The sequence below is a fragment of the Felis catus genome, chromosome B3 (genome assembly GCF_018350175.1).
Source record: "Felis catus isolate Fca126 chromosome B3, F.catus_Fca126_mat1.0, whole genome shotgun sequence".
NCBI classification, from domain to species: Eukaryota; Metazoa; Chordata; class Mammalia; order Carnivora; family Felidae; genus Felis; species Felis catus.
The window spans coordinates 72,805,354-72,826,417 of NC_058373.1; the positions used below are offsets into that span (position 1 = coordinate 72,805,354).

Consider the following 21,064-nt stretch of genomic DNA (forward strand, 5'->3'; position numbering starts at 1 on the left):
TTCTGAGTGGAAAAAATAGAAAAAAATACTAAAAACATTCACAGATAAGCACTCATTATTTTCACTTGTTTCTCTTTCACTTTTTTGTACTTCATTACATCGTATTGTAGGAAAAATTTTATGTTCTTTTATTAACAGTTCCGTTTCTGTCTTTTAAAGCCTTGCGTTCATAGTTTAAACTGATTGATGATCTACTGTTCTACATCGTAAGTATACCATACTCAACTTTACAATTGTCATGTTTTGATATATTTTGATTCTTTATTTCTTATTTTAAATAATTTTATTTTTTTTTTTTATTTTGAGAGAGGGAAGGAGCATGAGCACAAGCTGGGGAGGAGCAGAGAGGTGGGGAGAGAGAATTTCAAGCAGGCTCCTTGCTGTCGGCACAGAGCCCGACTTGAGGCTCGATCTCACGAACTGTGAGATCATGACTTGAGCTGAAATTGAGTTGGATGCTCAACCCACTGAGCCACCCAGGTGCCCCTAAATAATTTTAAATAGCATTATGGTAACCATCTTAAATCTAAATGTTTTTTAAATATTTTTTTAAGCAATCTCTACACCTAACGTGGGGCTTGAACTCACAACCCTGAGATCCATAGTAGCATACTCCATGGACTGAGCCAGCCAGGTGCCCCTTAAATCTAATTTTTTTTTACAGATATTTCTTTTTTTTTAATTTACATTCAAATTAGCTAGCATATAGTGCAACAATGATTTCAGGAGTAGATTCCTTAATGCCTCTTACCCATTTAGCCCATTCCCCTCCCACACCCCCTCCTATAACCCTCTGTTTGTTCTCCATATTTATGAGTCTCTTATGTTTTAAAAATATGGAATGCTTCACAAATTTGCGCATCCTCCTTGTGCGGGGGCCATGCTAATCTTCTCTGTATTGTTCCAGTTTTAGTATATGTGCTGCCAAAGCGAGCACCCTTAAATCTAAATTTTAATTTAAAATGTTCATCATTTCATTAGGACAGCACCCTAGAACTAGAATTTGTGGCTCAATGGGTAAAACCAGTTTACACATTTTCTGTTTCTTGTCTTTCTTAAAAACAAAACTCCTTTAAAATGTTTTCTAAATTAATGATCTCTACACCCTACCCCCTTTATACTTGAACCCACTCTAGTCAGATTTTCATCCCTACCTTTCCATTGAAATTACTTTCGCTAAGGTCCCAAATGAGTCTCCCATCAACAAACCCAATGATCCATTACCATTCCTTATCTTATTGAATCTTGAAGAATGTGACACTACAGCTACTGTCTCCCTGAATCCCATCTTTGTCCATGTCCTCCTGGTTTGCCTTCCGCCTCACAAACCACTCCTGCCCTGTCTCCTTCCCTAGACCTGCCCCCTCCCGCTGACCTCTACATGTTGTGTTGTCGCAGGGTTCAGTCCTCAAACATATTCTCTATCTACATTCATTCTCTTTAAATAATCTTAAAGGAGGTCAGGACATGCCACCCCAAAATGTGCCACTTTGGCATATTGATTATTTTGAGCAGAAGGCACTTGGAAAATAGCAGGTGCAAAAAGCGCTTTTGGCATGCCACCCCTCTCCCACCACCTCTTTTTCTTCCTGAGAGAAGGAGGTGACAAACGATACCCTCCCTCACCCAGAAAAGAAGCATTCATAACACCAGAGATGGAGGTTGTGCTGAAGGGAATCTGTGCAAACAGACCTTGTTAAAGTCACTCCCCTCTTCCCCTTTGATCTACCCATATGTTTTATTACTTGTCCACAGTTGTCTCTCTTTGTTCAACTTAGCATATAAATACTTAGGCCTGGCTACTTCTTGGGGTTCCCATTTTTCTATGAAGGCTTCCCTGTACATGTAAAAATTATTAAATAAAATCTACATGTTTTCCCCCTGCTCATCCATTTTCTTTCAAGTTAATTTTCAGGCCTAGCTGGAGGAAAAGGTAAAGCTCTGCCTCCCCTACAATCTCATCTAGAAATATGATTTTAATTACCACCGACTTACCCATTGATGACTCACAAATTTACATCTCCAACCCAGCCTTCTCTGTTGAAAGCCAGGCTCATATATACTGTAATTGGTATAATATCTACACTGGATGTCTAATTGGCATCTTATATTTAACATATCCAAAACATAATGTCTGATTCCCTTCCATAGGCTATTCCCTTGCTCTTTTCTATCTCAAAAAGAAAAGTAGAGAGAAGAGAAGAGAAGAGAAGGAGAGAAGAGAAGACAGAAAAGAAAAGAAAAGAAAAGAAAAGAAAAGAAAAGAAAAGAGTAAAAGAAAAGAAAAGGAAAAGAAAAGAAAAGAAAAAAGAAAAGAAAGGTAGTTATATTAAATCCAAACACCTTGGAGTCTTTATTTCTCTCTTTCTTCATACCCCACACTGTCAAACAAACTGGCCACATAAGATTTATTTCCTGTCAGAAGAAGTCTGACTTCGTTTTTCAATTCAAATAATGATGTTACATGCTGGGTTTCAGTGACAGTAATGGGGTTCATGTCAGGCCACCCCAAATTATGCCACTGTGGCATATTGGTTATTTTGAATTAAAGTCACTTAAGACACAGCCAGGGCAAGAAGGTCACTCTGACCCTCCTCTGGCCTCCTGAAAGCAGGAAATAAATTTCCCATGTGAAGCCCACCATTCCTGCTCCTGGAGGGTAAAAGCAATCCTTATTACTAGAGGTAGGGAATTTAAAGCTGAGAAGGCTGTATAAACAAACTTGCTACTTCTTTACTAATTTACTACTTCAAACCCAAGCCCCTTTGTCTTGTCAATTCCTGACAAATGTATTGTTTCTTTGTCTAAAAGAAAAGCTGCCTGCTTTGGTTCCTTCTTTGAGACTCATATATCTTTGAACTCCTTACAAATAAATAAATGTTTTTCGTCTGTTAATTTGTCTTATGTCACTTTAATTATTAGACCAGCCAAAAAACCTAGAAGGGAAGAAAGAAAATGTTTCCCTTTCCCCTGCAACAACCAATTCATTTCTAAACACTAATTCTAAGATGATAGATAGATAGATAGATAGATGATAGATAGATAGATAGATAGATAGATAGATAGATAGATAGATAGAAACAAGGAATCTTGTCTAGAGGTTGTTGTCTAATTGAAGTATAGCCCTGTCTTGTTATAGTTCTTGCTTAGCTGTTAAGAATTCTCCCTCTGAAGAAGCCATTGAATTATCTCCTTGTATGGTACCTTGGAGATTTGGCACTCTGAAGTAATACACCATACTAAGATTCAGGATGGTTGAGATGTATACTACTTTTTTTCTTTTCTTTTTTTTTTTTAAGGGAAGGGTAGAGTGGAAAGGGAAATGGGAAAGAAGCAGCAGCATGACATCTGGATCTCAGGCATGTTCTAGAGCAGATAAGTTTTAAGAAAATCATATATAGTTGGATTCCTCTAGAATTATCTATGCCTGCAGAACCCATGGAAACTCTTCATACAACTCCAAGAGCACATAAACCCCAGTTTGAAGACCACTGGTCTAAAATGGGACACTATCACAATCTAATAGAAGCAGTTAGAAGAGATACAAGTTATTACAACATACTGAGGAGTCATTCCCCCCACCACCCACGCACACTGATATGAGATGCTGTCAGTCATGTGCTAAATACCCATACACAGTTGGGCCGATTTATTAACTTGCCATTCCATTTAACTGACCTGTCTGCCTAGTCTGTTTGCACTTAAGAATTTTCTTTCCTTTCGGGGCACCTGGGTAACTCAGTCATTTAACTGTCAGGCTCTTGATTTGAGCTCAGGTCATGATCTCACTGTTTATGGATCAAGCCCTGCATCAGGCTCTGAGCTGACAGTGCTGAGTCTGCTTGGGATTCTCTCTCTCCCTCTTTCTCTGCCCCTCCCCTGCTCTTTCTCTCTCAAAATAAACTTTTTAAAAAAGAACTTTCCTTCCTTTCTCTTTCTTTTTACTTTTATGCAATAATGTGCTCATTTCTTCTACGTGTTTTTTTATCTGTTTTTTTGGGGGGGGTTGCATGTGAATGCTATGAATACTGTACTTAAACTGTTGTTTATATTATAACCTGTCTTTTTCTCTTTTAGATATTCTGGTATATAATCATTTCTTCTGCAAACGTGCAGATGATGTTTTACTTCTTTCCAATTCTTATGCTTCAAATTCTTTTTCTCTGAGCTGACTGCATTATCTAGTAGCTCCAACATGCTGTTAAATAGTGGTGAGGATAGCAGACTTTGTCTTTCCCTTACCTTTCATAAGGAAGTCTCTAGCATTTCCCCATAAGTAGGTGTTGGTTTGGGGTTGTGACATACGCATATGCATTTTTTTGTGTTAAGGAATTTGTTAGTAATTCCTTTTTTTTTTTTTTTTAGTGTTTTTAACATGAATGGGTTTTGTATTTTGTCACATGCCTTTTCCATATCAATGGAGATGAACATGATTTTTCTTGCTAGCTCTTATGCCAGTTATTAAGCTACTCATTCTTTTAAAAGTAATTTTTAAGTTTATTTATTTATTTATTTTGAGAGAGAGAGAGAGCACTAGTGAGAGAGAGAACCCCAAGCAGGCTCTGCAGTGTCAGCTCATAGCCCAATGTGGGTCTCGAACTCACAAATCATGAGAACATGACCTGAGACGAAATCAAGAGTGAGATGCTTAACCACTTAACCAACTGAGCCGTCTAGGCATCCCGAAGCTATTCATTCTTAACTGCAAATATTTCACTCCTATACTTTGCTTATATTGTTATAAGTGCTAATACCTATCATCCAGTGCCCTCTAGAGTTAGTTAACTTTACACGTGTTTTTCCAGTCTCCCCCAACTGCATAATTAGCATATTCTATTTTGTACATTTTATTAAACATCCCCACAGGGTTAAGTTGAAAGACCTTTTGATAGCAGGCACTCAACATTTATTGTTGACCTACTACAACCCCTGTCCATCATTGCTCAGGAAAATTGTTAAATCACCTTTAACCAGACACCTATCTGGCAGGTTGAAATGATCATACCTGAGACAGGAAAGAAAAAAAATTCCAAGGGAAATGCTCGTATAATTGCTACTTCTCCCAAACAACTGAAACAATTCCTTTTATTCTTCCCAGACTAAAATTCCCACCTTTGAGAACATTCGTCATCAGTGGAGAGAAAATCTTTAAAAAGACACGAAGAAGTTTTGCTAGTATTTTTGTGGTTCCAGATTTGACGCCCTTTGACAGTGCTCTGATTAGGAAAAGAACCATCATGTTCCCAAGAAAGTATAGCAATTTACAAGCAGCCAGATTCTCTGCTGACCACCCCATGGGTCTGTTGTTTTCTTCTCAAGCAGAAATCAGAGGACAGGGGAAGGTAAAGCATAGTTCTCCTCTGACTCTGCAGATCCAAGAGGGAGGTAACTCCTAGCTGAGTTACTATGACATGGAGCTTCAGGAAAAATGCTAGAAGAAGCAGTCTCCCTGTTGTACATAATTTCATACATGCAGAGTGGAAGACTGACATCCACAATGAACATCAAAGAAGATCACAGCCCTTTACTCATCACCAACTCTCAGCCACTTAGCTCAGCCCCACAGCAAGAAGTGAAGGAGGGAAGGATGGGGATTGGTGTGCCAGGGCCAGGGCTTCGGCCATGGAAGGTACCTGAGGAAATGTGGTTAAGTCAATTCTAGGTCGGTATCTAGAATCATCAGAGTGAGGACTGGATGCAAAGGATAGAAGAGAACTTTCTTCCTTAATCTCTCCTCTTCCAGTTCCTAATCCTTCTGTAAATATAGGCGACCATAAAACAGGGTTTCAGATAACTAATATGTAAAAACTAAATAGGAGAAATTACTGGACCTTGCACAGGTGCCCAGACTGAAATATAAGAAACACTCAGCTTTTTGCAAAAGCACTACCATTTTCAGAGTTAGCCAGACACCAGGATGCTTTCTCACATCTGAGAATGTATTAAAAGAAAAGATATTGGGGACGCCTGGATGGCTCAGTCAGTTGAGCATCTGACTCTTGATTTCTGCCCACGTCATGATCTCATGGTTTTCATCAGATCAAGCCCCATGTCAGGCTCTGTGCTGGGTGTGGAACCTGCTTAGGATTCTCTTTCTCTCTCCTTTCCCTCGCCCCTTCCCCCTTGCATATTCTCTTTCTAATAAAAATAAAATATAAAAAATAAAAACATTTTTAAATTAAAAATATATATATTATATTTCCCTCCTTTATATTTTCAGGGAGAATCTGGAAGAGCTCTGACTTTCTCGGCTAATTTAAACCTGTTCAGATTGAAAGATACAACAAAGCCATGACAGACCCTAATCAACTGAGGAGAAGGATCAGGTCTTTTCTCAACCTTTGATTTATATCCCTTAGAATGTAGTATGGGGTCATATAGGCAATGAACTTTGTAGATTTTCATTAAAGGTGAGCAGTGGAAGGAAGAGCATTCCAGGCACTAAGAAGATTCAGACAGTCATCATTACTGGAAAACATTTTAACACTATGTTTTGTTTTGTTTTTTTTCTATTTTGTTTGCTTCCCCCCTCTCTGTATGTTCTATCATCCTTTGATCTAGCATAATGAGTTACATTGTATTAAAGGGGAAAAAAAGGAAAAAAAATATAATAAAAAAAGTTCAGACCACCTGGGGGCAGTGATTCCACTGGCAAAAGTGATTGGCTGGGAACTAGACTGAGTGATGGGAGAGGCAGGAAAGAGTATATTCAATGATGAGTTTGACGTGACAGATCAGCTTTTGATTGGTTGTGAAAACAGTATGAAGATCACCTAAGCTTCCAAACCAAAAGAGGCAGAAGAATCCAGAACAGTGAACCAGGCTCAATGAACATTGTCAGTTCCAGGCCTCCAAACTGAATGGTCAGAGACTCCAGGAAGAAGCAGGAATGGAGACTGCCCTACAAGCCTTGCTGATGCTCCTGTGTGTGAAGCTAACCTGTGCGTGAGGGGGAGGGGAAGGGATAGGGTGCAGCTCTGGAAATGAAATCCAGAGGGATCCTCGGGGTCCCTCAGGGAAAATTCTTTAAAACAAAACAAAACAAAACAGTTTCTTATGTATGAAAGTCTTGTCACTCTCTCTGAACAGGGTCAAATGGACAGCATCCAGTGGAACAGAGCCCTCCTTCCCTGACAGTCCAGGAAGGCGAGAGCTTCACAATAAACTGCACTTACAGAGACAGTACTCTGGATTTCTTCCAATGGTTTAGGCAGGATCCCACGGAAGGCATCCACACTCTGATACATATTCGATCAAATGAGAAAGAGAAGATCAGAGGAAGATTTACAGCCACGTCTAACAAAGGGGACCAGCACTTTTCTCTGCACTTGAAAGATTCGCTCCTCTACGACTCAGCCACCTTCCTGTGTGCAGTGGATAGCACAGTGCTTCTCAGACACCTGTGCCTTGCACCCAAACCCTGCTCAGCCCTGCGCCAACTTCTACAAGGGCTCCAGGGCGCTGAACTTAACTTTGAGCAAACACGAGGGGCTTTTAATAACCTGATGTCAAATATTTCATTTGAAGATCTTGGGCAGAGGGATAATGTTTTCAAATACCATCTAATGTATTTTGTTTCTCAGTGTGAAGTCCTTACTCCATTAAACCTAGTCCAAGATCCTGAGGCTTAACACCAGAAAGGGGAGAGCACTAAAGAACAAAGAGAGAACAGAATAAAATTCTTGCCCTTGAGCTCTTTTGTAGACTTTTACAAATACATTGAAAATACAAAATCTTAAAAGCCATGACCATCAAATTCAGTAGTGAAAGAAAATATATTTTGACATTCTGAAAAGGCTGGCTTAGAAGATCAAGAACAAAAAGCTGAGGGAAAATGGTATAAAGTTTATAAAGGACGAAGTGTAAAGATAACACAGTACGATAGAAAGTCTGGTTCCTCCTGAAAAGTGGAGGCTGGCTGGTTAGGGAAGAGTCAAGGGGTATAACCAGAAGTTACTAGCCAGAGGTCTTTCAAAGTCCCAAACAACTGCTCTTTCTAGGATCAGAACCCTGAGCAGGTGAGTGGGAGGAGGACGAGTCACATTTGGGGCACCGATGAACTCAAGAAGCAGTGAGTGCAGGCACAGTGTTCTGGTCATTGTGTCTCACATCAATACCCACCACAAAGCATTCACTACAAGGAGCTCAATGTCCATGTGGAAAAGATGACCCATTCAGAGGACATCACCAGCCTGTCTCTAGTCCATTTCTTTTTTCTTTTTTTTAGATATTTATTTATTTTGAGAAAGTGAGAGAGAATACAAGTGTGAGTGGGGGAGGGGCAGAAAGAGAGGGAGAGGGAGAGAATCCCAAGCAGGCTCTGCACTGTCAGCACAGAGCCCGACTCTGGGCTCAATCCCATGAACCGTGAGATCATGACCTGAGCTAAAATCAAGAGTCAGACGCTCAGCTAACTAAGCCACCCAGGTGCCCCTCTAGTCCATTTCAGTGCTTACATAGGCTTGTGAACACATTAGCCAAGGTGGCAGAGTAGGGGTTCTCCATGAGCCCAGAAGCATGGGTTTTCTCTCACTACATTGGATTTAGCTACTTTGCTGCCAAACATCCAACCTGTCAGCAGCAGATACAACACTGAGCCTTTAATATGCAATCACCCCTCAAGGTCACCAGCCAGCCGCTGGTTGCCAAGTTGACTACATTAGACCACTTCCACCCTGCAGATAGCAGAAATCTTTTCTTATTGGGTTGTTGGGGTTAATGCATACTCTGGGCATGATTTGCCTTCCCTCCACACTGCCACACACAGAAACATGGACTGAGGACTCAGAGTGGCTGGTTGATTATCATGATGAGTAAAGGATTTCACATACCTTTGCATCAACAGATCCGCTTGATAGTAAGGAGGTGTAACAATGGACATGTGACCATTGGGTATGCTGACGCTTCTGGAGTATTATCCACAAACCACATTGGAATGATCACTTTAAGTTTCAGTGAAAGGACCAGTTTAGGGATAGTGCTCTGAGAGGTTGGAGAGCTATTCTTTATGATGCTATGTTCCTATTAGATAAAATACATGGAGCCAAGGGGTGGAAGCAGGACTATCTCCCCATCGACTCTCACCTTCAGTGACTCACTTGGATGTTGATGTATCCTGTCCTCACACTGTTCTGAACCAGGGGCCCCAGTTCCCCTTGAAGGGGAAAGGAGGGCACTGCTACTAGGGAAACACAGAGGTTTTTCACCTAACCTGATGTTACATAAATTGCTTGGTCATTTGGAGGTCTTCGTGCCAGAAGACCAGAAGGCCAAGAAGGGGGTTACAACACTGGCAGGGGCAATCAACTGTGATTATCATGGGGATATAGGGTGGTTGCTACCTAATGGGCACTGGGAAAATACGGCTAAATTTCAGGGGATTTACTGGGGTGACTTTGAGTGCTTTTGTGGCAGTGATTACTATAAATAGGCAATTGTAACAACTATGGCCTGACAAGGGAAGAATAATCAGGGGCTTAGACCCTGATAATCAGGGGTAAAGATCTTGGTTATCTCACTGAGATAGAAACTTAGACCAATAGATGTATTAGCCAAAGGTGGAGAGGATCAAGAATGAGTGGTATAGAAGGTAGATGGAGAGAGATCGTATATATGAATTACAGCCATGAAATCAACTATTGCGATTACAATTTGTCTCACTAATCCTTTTGTTAATCTTTCTTAAGACCTAATGATCTGGGCGGATTTGGCACAGAGCATGAGTGGATACCAGCAGTGCAAGGGACGGGCTGTACAGTGGCTATTGGTGTTCTGTTCATATCCCCTTGACAGTCACCTCTACATGCTGAAAAACCCAGCAACTCTGAGGACTATTTTCAGGCCATGGGAACACATGTGGCCAGCGTGCAGGGCTAGCCAGATGTGCTGGAGAATTAACGCCCCCAAAGCAGCCCTCACTCAGTGATGAACAATGAGTTTACGGATGAATTCTCCAGCTCCTTCATGCCTCACTTGGAATAACTCCAAAGGGTATGCTATGCTGTCTCCCAGATTTACCAGTTAGATTAAGCTCCAACTGCCAATGGTATTAATTGGCTTGTTGACAACATCCTGTATTGGCCTCCTTCCCCCTCCTGATTTACTTCTTACCAATGTTTCCTGGAATGACCTGGAACTAAACTGCTTACACACAATTCCTTGTATTAGAACTGACTTTCAGAGATCCAAAACCAAGATACAGGAATTCAAATCATAGGGCAAAGATGGAGATGATCTAGAAGAAATGATGATGCTCCTTCCTCCATTGCTATCAAACTGGGTTTGGTGGAACATGGGATTTTCATAGCCTCATTCAGGGCTGGTCCCAACTGTCATGACTCCCTGCACATCTCTCTGAGTGGAGAGACTCAACCACCTACTTCTGTGTCACAGAGAACCCATGCTCCTCAGACACTAACTTGTCTGCGACAAGACCCCATTCTTACTCCCAGCTTGGGGACTCTAACTCCGGAATTACATAAGTATCTCTGTCACTCTGTCTGGAAAAGCAACATTCTAATGAATCATAGTATGTTTTTTTAAAACATTCTTTGTTCAACAACGTTTCCTCAAGACGGAATGAGAGTCAGGAAAACAATTCTTCATATGAGTTGGGTGAGGCAACTCAGTGCTAGTTGTTTTAGCATTTCCTGATACAGAACAAACAAGGACTTTTTTTTTCTTAAAGAATCCATGGAAAATACGAGCATAGTTAGACACATGTTCCGCTTCTGAATATAGTCAGTGCTCTTTCCAGTTACAAACATCTGTCTTTAGGAGTGCCTGCGTGGTTCAGCAGGTTAAGTGTCCAACTCTTGATTTTGGCTCAGGTCATGACCTCACCATTCATGAGATCAAATCCCACAGACAGTGCGGAGCCTGCTTGGGATTCTCTCTCTCTCTTCTTCTGCCCCCACCCCCACTGTATGTGTGTATGCATGTGCATGTGCGCTCTCTCTCAAAAAAAAAAATCTATCTTTATCTCATTCTGTATGTTAGGAAATTGTAGAATACATTAATATAACAGGTATATTCTCATGATTCATAACTAATTGTTCATAGTTTCATATTCGTTTTGTCATTTTTATTTTTGTTTTTTTTAATGTTTTATTTATTTTTGAGAAAGAACACAAGCAGGGAAGTGGCAGAGAGAGAGGGGGACAGAGGATCAGAAGCAGGCTCTGTGCTGTCAGCACAGAGCCCATTGTGGGGTTCAGTCCTACAAACCGTAAGATCATGACCTGAACCAAAGTCAGACGCTTAACCAACTGAGTCACCTAAGCGCCCTGTCATTTTTATTTTTGAAGGAAAAAAAAAGAAAAATTAGAGGGGTGCCTGGGTGGCCCAGGTCATGCTCTCACAGTTTGTGAGTTCGAGCCCCGCGTTGGGCTCTGTGCTAGGAGCCTGGAGCCTCCTTCAGATTCTGTGTCTCCTCCTCTCTCTGCCCCTCCCATGCTCATGCTCTGTCTCTCTCTTTCTCTCAATAATAAAACAAATGTCAAAAAAAATTTTTTAAAGAAAAATTAGAGTCTGCCATTGTCTCAAAGGAAACCCTGCCACTTCCAGCCACCACCCAAGGTCCCACTCTCCTCTCCGAGATTGGGGTGTATCAGAAATAAATTTGCCGGCTCCCTGTCTCTTTTATTTTCATCCCAGAATAGAAGGACGCAGAAAACATTTCACATTTTCACATTTTCATTTAAATGATACAACCAAAGTCCTATTTTCTGAAAGGGAGACCAGAAAGTGTTAGGAAAACTTTCCTCAGTGAGACATAATCAGCCACCCACCTGTCAGATCATTTCCTGCTCTGAAACAGAAGTGCCGCGGACCACAGAACACCCAGCTGAGAGCCAGAGCCTCTTCTCACCCTGCAGGGGACAGCTGACAGCATGCCGCTGGCCTGTGTGCTGTGGGCAGTCGTGGTGTCCACCTGTCTTGGTAAGGAAGGTGGAGGTCTTCATGCATAGTGTTATCTAATGGGGCTGTGAACCAGAGATTAACAGCACAGGAACTGCATCGCCTCAGAGCCCAGCTATGGGGAGGCAGAAAGCTGATATGCGCTGCCTCGGGTTTGGATCAAGAGGAAAAGTGGTTGGGGATGGGATCAGCTTGTGAGTCTGCCTGCCTTATCTGTCTGGTGTGATACCCTCTCCTCTTTCCCACAGGATCCAGCATGGCCCAGAAGGTCACCCAGACTCAACCAGAAATGTCTGTGTACGAGGCAGAGACCGTGACCCTGGACTGCACGTTTGACACTCGTGTCAGTAATTATTATTTGTTCTGGTACAAACAGCCTCCCAGTGGGGAGATGGTTCTCATTATTCGCCAAGAAGCTAATAAGCAAGAGAACGCAACAAATAATCGCTTCTCTGTGAACTTCCAGAAGGCAGACAAATCCTTCAGTCTCAGGATCTCAGCCGCCCAGCTGGGGGATGCTGCGATGTATTTGTGTGCTCTCATGGAGGGCACAGTGACAGGAGCAACAGAGAGAGGTTTACAGAAACCTCAGACCTCAGCATCTGTGCAGAGGTCGGGGTGGGAGGAGTGACTAGGGCACGAGGAACATAGAAAATCATTGACTTCTCTTGGAATAAAAGCTCCTTCTATCCGAATATAAGAAACACAGAGAGATGGATATCTGTAAGCTACAATCCTTAAAATAACAGTAAAAATAATAACATATGTAGTGTTTCCCAGTTTTACGAAGTATCTTCATACATTGTGTCACATGTAACCCTTCTCGCTTTGCATGGTATACGTGACAAATCAGACTTCCTAAGCATGTCCTCTGCCCAGCAAATCTTTATAATTTGCCTGGGAGCTCATGCTTCCAAAATTCATAATGTTTTCCATTTTGCTGGTTGGTGCTTGTTCTTTTAATTGTCCATCCATGTCCAAAACTGAATCTCTCAGAACAAGGTACCCATTTTACAACACAGTGGATGTGACTGTTGAAGGCGTGACCAAGGAAAGGATCCACTGGTCCTACCATGAACCAAAAAGTTGACCTAGACCCATGGTACCTAGGTCAGATGACCTAGAAAAAGGATGGAATGGCTTGTTAAAAGCTCAGTTAAGAAGCCAGCTCAACGGCATCACCCTTAGTGGTTGGAATGCCGTGTTCCCGGAAGCGATAGTATTCATTAAACCAATGGCTGATACATGGTGCTGTGGCTTCCTAGCTAAATTATGCAAATTTAGAAATGAAGAGCTAGAAGTAGACTAGACTCTTCTACTATCACTCCCTGTAACTCATTTCCAGAATTTGTGTTGCCCTTTCCTACAGCCCCAGGCTCTGCTGGATTAGAGTTCCTAGGACCCTGCAGAAGAATGCTTCCACCAGAGGATCCAGTAGGGGTTCCACTGAACCTGCAGCTATGACCGCTGCCTACGCCATTTCAAACTCCTTGTGCCAAATGTCCAGCAGGCAAAGAAAGGAGGGGTAATTGACTCTGATTATCATAAAGCATCGGGTTGTTATTACACAATGGGGGCAAAAAAGGAATGTGTCTGGAATCTGTGTTTCACATTGAGTATTTCATGCCCAATAAAAACAGCAAGTGGCAGTTGTGGCTTGAAAAGGACAAAGTAAACAAGAACTGAGACCCCTGAGCAATGAAGGCCTGGGTCCCCCTATCAGGCAAGCAATCTAAGTCCAGTAAAATGCTATCCAATGGCTATCCAATGGCAAGGAAATCTAGAGAGTAGGGAGGGGGGGAGAAAGAGTTTTAATTACAGCCTTGGGACCAGTTAAAGAAGTGGGGCCTGAAGGTCATGTATTAAGTGTTTTAGACGGAATTCAGTCCACCACAACCTTGAAGACTCAGTGACGTAGTGAAAATAATACAGGGCAAACACCCACCTGAGTAGTGCAAAGAAAGCATTGTAATCAAGATCTGATGTGCTTTCTGGCCATGTCCAAATGCCCAGCTCCAATTCTATCAATAGGTATGGTAGATAATTCTGTGGACACTCACACCCATCTCAAGCTGATAACATCCAACATTACACATGCACTGTGTATTTTTTTACTTCTTATCCCAGAGCCTTCTCTGACTCCTCAGGAGCTCACTCAGACTGTGGGTAAGCACAGCCTGAAAGAAGAATTACCACCTCCGCTGGCAAGTCCCAACCAGTGGGAGGGAGGACGAAGGCATGCCCTAGCTCCCTGCCTTCCAGCAGAGGGTCCCAGAGGGACTTCCTGTGTGCTTACCAGGAGATCCTGGCAGAATCAAGTTCCAATCTTATGCTACCTATTTTCTCACTCCTGCTGCCTAAGATTGCTTCCTAAATAAACTACTTTCACCTGAGTCCTTGCTTCAGGCTCTATTTGGGGACAAGAAAAATTAACACATTCTTTGAAAATTTCATAGAGAAAGAACAGAAGAGAGTCTGAGGTGAACTTTACTGGGCTGGTTGCTAATAACAGCAGGTGGGTACTTGAGTGATTAATTGGAAATCTTCCATGTGATTCAACAGATCTGTCTGATCTGATTCGAACAGGTCACATATATGAAACTCCAGGCTCTGCAGATGTGTGATCATGTCTTTTCATTGCACAGAAACTTTACGTACCAAATCTAAACTCTCTTTATCATTATCCCCTTCCCTATGTCTGCTCACCCTCTACTTTTTAAACCTCATTCTTACTTCCTCCCAAAACATAGCTCTATTTCAGTCTATTCTCCTCACTGACCCATAAACACTTCAAGCTCTTGAATTTCTTTTCTGCTTGTTCTGCTCACCCAAATTTACCAAATATACTTTTATGTATATCTCAGGCTGGCTAAATCATATTAGTCCTATATAAGCACACCTTAAGGCTCTATCTCATCCAAAGATTCATCTCTAACAGAGAATCCTTGAATTCCTTTTCTTCTAATGTCATGCAATTAGGCATTGAATCTGAACCATACAATTTGACTCTCAGTGTTATACCTTCTTTTTTTGAAAGAGAGAGAGAGAGAGAGAGAGAGAGAGAGAGAGAGAGAGAATCAATCTCAAGCAGGCTGCAAACTCAGCATGGAGCCCAACCAATGCAGGCTTGATCCCACGATGCTGAGGTCATGACCCGAGCCCAAATCAAGTCAGATGCTCAACCAACTGAGCCACCCAAGTGCCCCATGACCTTACCTTTGTAAGCATTTGGTATTGTTTCAAGGTACCGATCTTGCTTCTTACTCTAGTCTCTAGGAGGACAGAATTTTCCCTTGTATACTTCAACATTCCTCAGTGTTCTTGGCACAGTGTCAGGCAGATGGGAAGTGTTCGGTAAAGCTAAAGATTATGCTTAAAACATATTTAATAATCATCATATATTCATGAAGAATATTAAGCAGAAAAATCGGTACATTCTAACCTTGTCACAGAAAGTTTTCTTTGAAAAGGTAAGACAGGATAAAAGGTAGGATTTTTAAAAGCAGTGATAAAGGGAAGAATAAGGTACATTCTAAATATCAAGTTCTCTTCATTGAGTGTAAACAGAATTCTGAAATTTATATAAACACATTACTTCCAGAACAGATTTCTTGACAAAACCAAGTTCTTCTTGTGTAGAGGACTGAATCATAGGAATTGCCTCTGTTATTATTTCTTTGACCTGAAGAGAGCACTGCTTGCATTCACTGACAACAGTTATTTGCAAAAACCTGTCTCTTATTCCAGCATCTCTGTCCCTCACACATATGAAAACTCTGGAACAAACCCTTCTTTATCTGAAGAGTCTAGGTCAGATTTCCACATTCCAGAATCAAATCTTCTGTGGACTTAGGAAGGCCAAATATAAATGAGCTTCTAGGAGCCACATTTATGATCTGGTGTCTTCAGCTGGGGGAATTTTTTTTATTTTATTTTTTTAATGTTTATTTATTTTTGAGACAGAGAGAGACAGAGCATGAACAGGGGAGGGTCAGAGAGAGAGGGAGACACAGAATCTGAAATAGGCTCCAGACTCCGAGCTGTCAGCACAGAGCCCGATGCGGGGCTCAAACCCATGGACTGCGAGATCATGACCTGGGCCGAAGTCGGATGCTCAACCGACTGAGCCACCCAGGCGCCCCAGCTGGGAGAATTTATGTCATCAGGAACCCAGAGGACCCAGAAGTTTCCAAGAACTAGTGTCTATCTTTTGTAGAAGGGACTCAAAGAACAAATGAATTTTGTAATCTGCTCTTTAACATTTTCTTTTTAAGAAAATTAATCACCAAATGAAAAAAGAGAAAAAAATCCTTCCTAAAATTGATGATCCAAGGAGGAAAGAATTTTAATATTTACTGTAATTGCTTGAACCGTATTTCAGATCCACGGGTATAGTATGGAAAGTATGTAAAATAAATCTGATGCTTTTGTTTTTGTTCTGGGTCAACAGGGCTTTGGAGCACAAGGGATGATCCTGTGTTAGTCCCAGCTCCCCGCCTCCCTGCACATCCAGACTGTGCACTTGAGAGACTCAGCCACCTAACTCTGTGCTAGAGGAAGCTCACGGTCCCCAAAGAGCACCCAAGTGCACTGGGACTTACACCCTGCATGGGGACCACCAGTCAGAAGCTAGTAAACAGTCCCCATCATCTCCTCTGACAAAAGAAAATTGTCAGTGAATATAAAGAATATAAATAAAACTTTTTAAAAAGATTTTTTTCACCAGTTTTCTTGTTCACTGTATTTTCAAATACGGAAATGAGATCATGAGAATACTACACAGGAGATGGCAGACGTGACTGGGGCCGGGACCCTCAGTGTTCTTCCGTGAGATCCACCCAGCCAAAAGGGAGTGTCCTGATGTCTCGAGCAGCTTCTCGCACTTGGGCCATGAGTTGTTGAAGCGCCTTAGTTTCTGCCTCTGTCAAACTTCTTCCATGAGAACGTGAGAGTAGACATGTGATGTCCACGTATTTTTCTCCTAGTTTTGACTTTTTATAGTCAAATCCTGTGAGCAATCCTGTGATGGTAGTTGCCAGATACTATTGCTATCCCAAGGGAGCACAGTAAACTCTCTCAGACTGCCCGCATGGGGCACTGCTTTTTGTTTTGGGGTTTTTTTTATGTTTTTTTAAAATATTTTTTAATGTTTATTTATTTTTAACAGAGAGAGAGAGCGCGCGCGCGCGCGCGCGCGCGTGCGCGCATGAGTGGGGGGAGGGGCAGACAGAGAGGGAGACACAGAATCGGAAGCAGGCTGCAGGCTCTGAGCTGTCAGCACAGAGCCCAAGCAGGGCTTGAACTCATGGACCCTGAGATCATGACCTGAGCCAAAGTCGGAGGCTCAACCGACTGAACCACCCAGGAGCCCCTGCTTTTTGTTTTTTAACCTCTTCCTCTATTCGCTTCATCCTTCCTTTCTGCTTAATAATCTATAATCTGGATTTGCTCACCACCTTCTATAGGTTTCCTAAACAACCCAACCTAATGACTGTTCTGACTTAAAAGAAAAAAAAAAAAACAAAAGCAAAAGCAAGGATCATCTAGATATAATATCTATCTTTTAAAAAAAGAAAAAGGAGAAAGGTAAATTCAGCTTTCTGCCCACCCCCATATTTGCCCACTTGAAAATTCTTTCATATGAATTATCTTATTCCATCTTCAGAGTTCAATGGCCTGATCAGCTGTGGCAGCTAGGGGCTGACCAGATGATGGATAGAAGATATTAAAATTCTGATTGGTGGGGCCCAGAGGATCAGGAAAAGACGCTCTGGCTAGGGATCCCCAAACATCATCGCGTGTGCAGTGAACGCAGGAAAGAGGCAGAAAACACTCCCTCCTGAGAGCCTCCTTTGTGAATTCATAGCTTCAGTGGGACTGAGATGGAGACAAAAGACAGTCCATCAATCTAGAGTTTCCTATAAAAACTAAAGAGAAAAAGGGAGAAATTGAAAAATAATCACAGTTTTGCAAATGTCATATGACCCCAACCAGAAAATGGTAGGCATGGTAGAAATTTCGTCACGAAACAAACAGGAGAAAGGAGTGTACCAACTAAAGCAATTCACCAGGCTGTGCTTTAAGTTTTCTGATGTTAAGAGCAGCGTCGGTGGCAAAATGCCTACTATTTACCACACTTCCCGAGTGGAACTTATAAACAGGTTGGAAGACGTAAGGCCACCGTGCCCTATACAGCAAGACAGCTTTTAACTTATCTTTTGTTCCCCTTTCTGTTATGCAGAGGGAAAGTTTACATAAAGCTGGACCACAGAGATGGCCTTTTTTAAGACTGGATGGCAAAAACTCGGTAGGAAGAGAAAATTAATGCAAATGAGTGGTTCCATACGTATGAGTTTTCATTTTAGCTCCGTTGTCTCCTCATAGGAGAATGTGTGCATGAGGAAAAATGGCGTGCCAATGAAACACTGTCAAATGGGCAGCACAGACTGTTCCCAGATAAGTTTTATACCAATTATTCTGACTCTTCATTTACGCAGCCATGAATACATGTGCACAAAAGTCCTTATGGGAACATTTGCCACTGTTATTTTAGAGCTCATTGACCTCACCTAAGCCAGATATTCTTTAAAAAGGGAGAGCGGGGCCTGGGTGACTCAGTCAGCTGAGCTTCAGACTCTTTATTTCAGCTCAAGTCATGATCCCAAGGTCATGGGTTGGAGCACCACATCAGGGTGAGTATGGAGCCTGCTTGGTATTCTCTCTCTCACTCTCTCTCCCCCTCCCCCACATGCTCTCTCTCTCTCTCTCTCTCTCAAATTACAAAAAAATAAAAAATAAACTCTTCAAGCAAATAACAGTGCATTAGGTATCAAAATCCTGGTTCCAATTTTCTCTAGACTATCTGAGCATTGCTGTTATCTTTATCATTATTTTGAAGTTTGGAGAAATAATTAAAATACAGAATCGGTCAAAGAACAATATAACCAAAACTTGTGTATGGCAACCCAGAGACCATTAGGATATTGGCTTCAAAACTTTAAAAAAGAAAAGAAAAGAAAAGAAAAGAAAAGAAAAGAAAAGAAAAGAAAAGAAAAGAAAAGAAAAGAAAAAAGAGAGAGAAAGCTGGCAGAGAAAAGTGAGGTCATTACATTAGCTTTGCTTGTCTTTTCCCCACCCACCCTATCCTCCCCTCCTAGATCTTTACAAAAACAATTTACCAGCTCCTTCACTTCTTGATTGTTATCTCAGAATAAATTACAGTTCTGACATCTCTTTTCATTTGCCACTACAACCAAACTTTCATTCTCTGAAGCAAAAGACAAAAAGCTTTGATGCACTTCTTTAAGCAAGACAGAACCAACCACCCACCTGCCATACATTTCCTGGTCTGGAGCAGTGACGTCACTGAGCACAGCTGATCCCCTGGTTTCAGATCAGAGCAGGAGAATTTTCACCCTGCAAGAGAGAGCCGCCAGCATGGTTTGCTCTGGTTTGCTGTGGGTATTTGTGGTTTCCACCTATCTTGGTAAGAAAGGCACACGTATTCGCTTTTATCCAACAGGACTGGGAAATAGGAAGAAAGATCAGTACACAGGCATCTTACCTCCTCATTGGTGCTGGCTACTGGGGCAAAGAAGTTTATGGATATTGCCTGAAGTTTGATCAAGAAGACGAAAGGTGGTAGGGAATGGGATCAGCTTGTGAGTCTGCCTGCCTTATCTGTCTGGTGTGATACCCTCTCCTCTTTCCCACAGGATCCAGCATGGCCCAGAAGGTCACCCAGACTCAACCAGAAATGTCTGTGCATGAGGCAGAGACTGTGACCCTGGACTGCACGTTTGACACTAGTGACAGTAATTATTATTTGTTCTGGTACAAACAGCCTCCCAGCAGGGAGATGCTTCTCATTATTCGCCAAGAAGCTAATAAGCAAGAGAATGCAACAAATAATCGCTTCTCTGTGAACTTCCAGAAGGCAGACAAATCCTTCAGTCTCAGGATCTCAGCCGCCCAGCTGGAGGATGCTGCGATGTATTTGTGTGCTCTCATGGAGGGCACAGTGACAGGAGCAACAGAGGGAAGTTTACAGAAACCTCAGACCTCAGCATCTGTGCAGAGGTCGGGGGAAGGGGGAGGGTGAGTGGTTGGGGTACCAGGAGCATAGAGAGGGAATCATCAGCTTCTCCAGAGAAAAAACATACTATTCTATCAAACCAGAGGAAACACAGAAAGGATGTCTGTAAACCTTAGTAATTCTCAAAATAGTAATAAAAATAACTGGTCCCTCAACATGGAATGCCCATCCCCACTCAGCCACTTCTCTAGTGTTCAAGGTGTTCTGAAGTGTCTCCTCTTCTCGAAGTCCTTGTCCCCAACTTGCCCAGGTAGTGCTGACCATTTCCTCTTTTTTCCCTTAGGTTTTCAACCCTAAGTGTATTCTTTGTTTGTCTGTTTGTTTGTTTGTTTGTTTGTTTTAAGAGCAAGCTTTACTTATTAGAGACTGAATTTTATTCATTTCAATGGCAACAATACCTACAATATTCCTTAATTCACAGATAGGATTTTTTTTAATGAAGTTAATTCATTGATAGTATTTTCCTTATTTCCTCAATAAACATGATACAACAAAAGTTGATTCTGGGCTAACTCAGAGAAAACAGAGACTATATGATATACAGAAAATGACTAATAATGACAATATTATATTGATAATAATAATAGCTAATACTTAATAATAATAATAGTAATAATAATAATAGTAGCTAACACTTATTGCATATGTATGTGTGCCCCACATTCTGATAGGTGCAGAATATGGATTATTGCACTTAGTAGTTTGAGCAAATCTATGCTTTAGGTACTCTTGATAACCCTATTTGATATGAGGAATTAAACCTCAGAGAGGCTAACTTGCCTAAAATCACACATTGTGTGTACGGTTCATTAATCAGTGGACATTCCGCATCCCCAGAGAGTGGCAAATGCTACAGCCTGTCAATCTTATTAATTTGACAGATACATAGATATATTTTGAGAAAGAAATGCATGAAAATGGTGCTATAATGTGCACACACTTGTATAATATGCACACTGTTCTCACTCTTTCTAGGGTATAATTGCATACTACCTGATTTCATTTATCATTATTAGTTAAAGTTAAAGTAGAATTAACAGTAGTACCATT

At 41.6% G+C, this 21,064-nt stretch overlaps 1 non-coding gene and 2 gene segments (V, D, J or C); 2 read left to right on the forward strand and 1 right to left on the reverse strand.

The window, feature by feature from the left end:
• The window catches only part of LOC101082918, a 425,870-nt gene that overhangs the window by 52,861 nt on the left and 351,945 nt on the right, over positions 1-21,064 (forward strand).
• On the reverse strand, positions 831-937 carry LOC111561032. Its single transcript, XR_002743402.2, has one exon. It is a non-coding gene; the product is annotated as a U6 spliceosomal RNA (small nuclear RNA).
• LOC111560853 lies at positions 11,816-20,042 on the forward strand. The segment is given in 3 exon segments: positions 11,816-11,940; positions 12,168-12,262; positions 19,853-20,042. Coding segments are annotated over 3 exon segments (312 nt in total).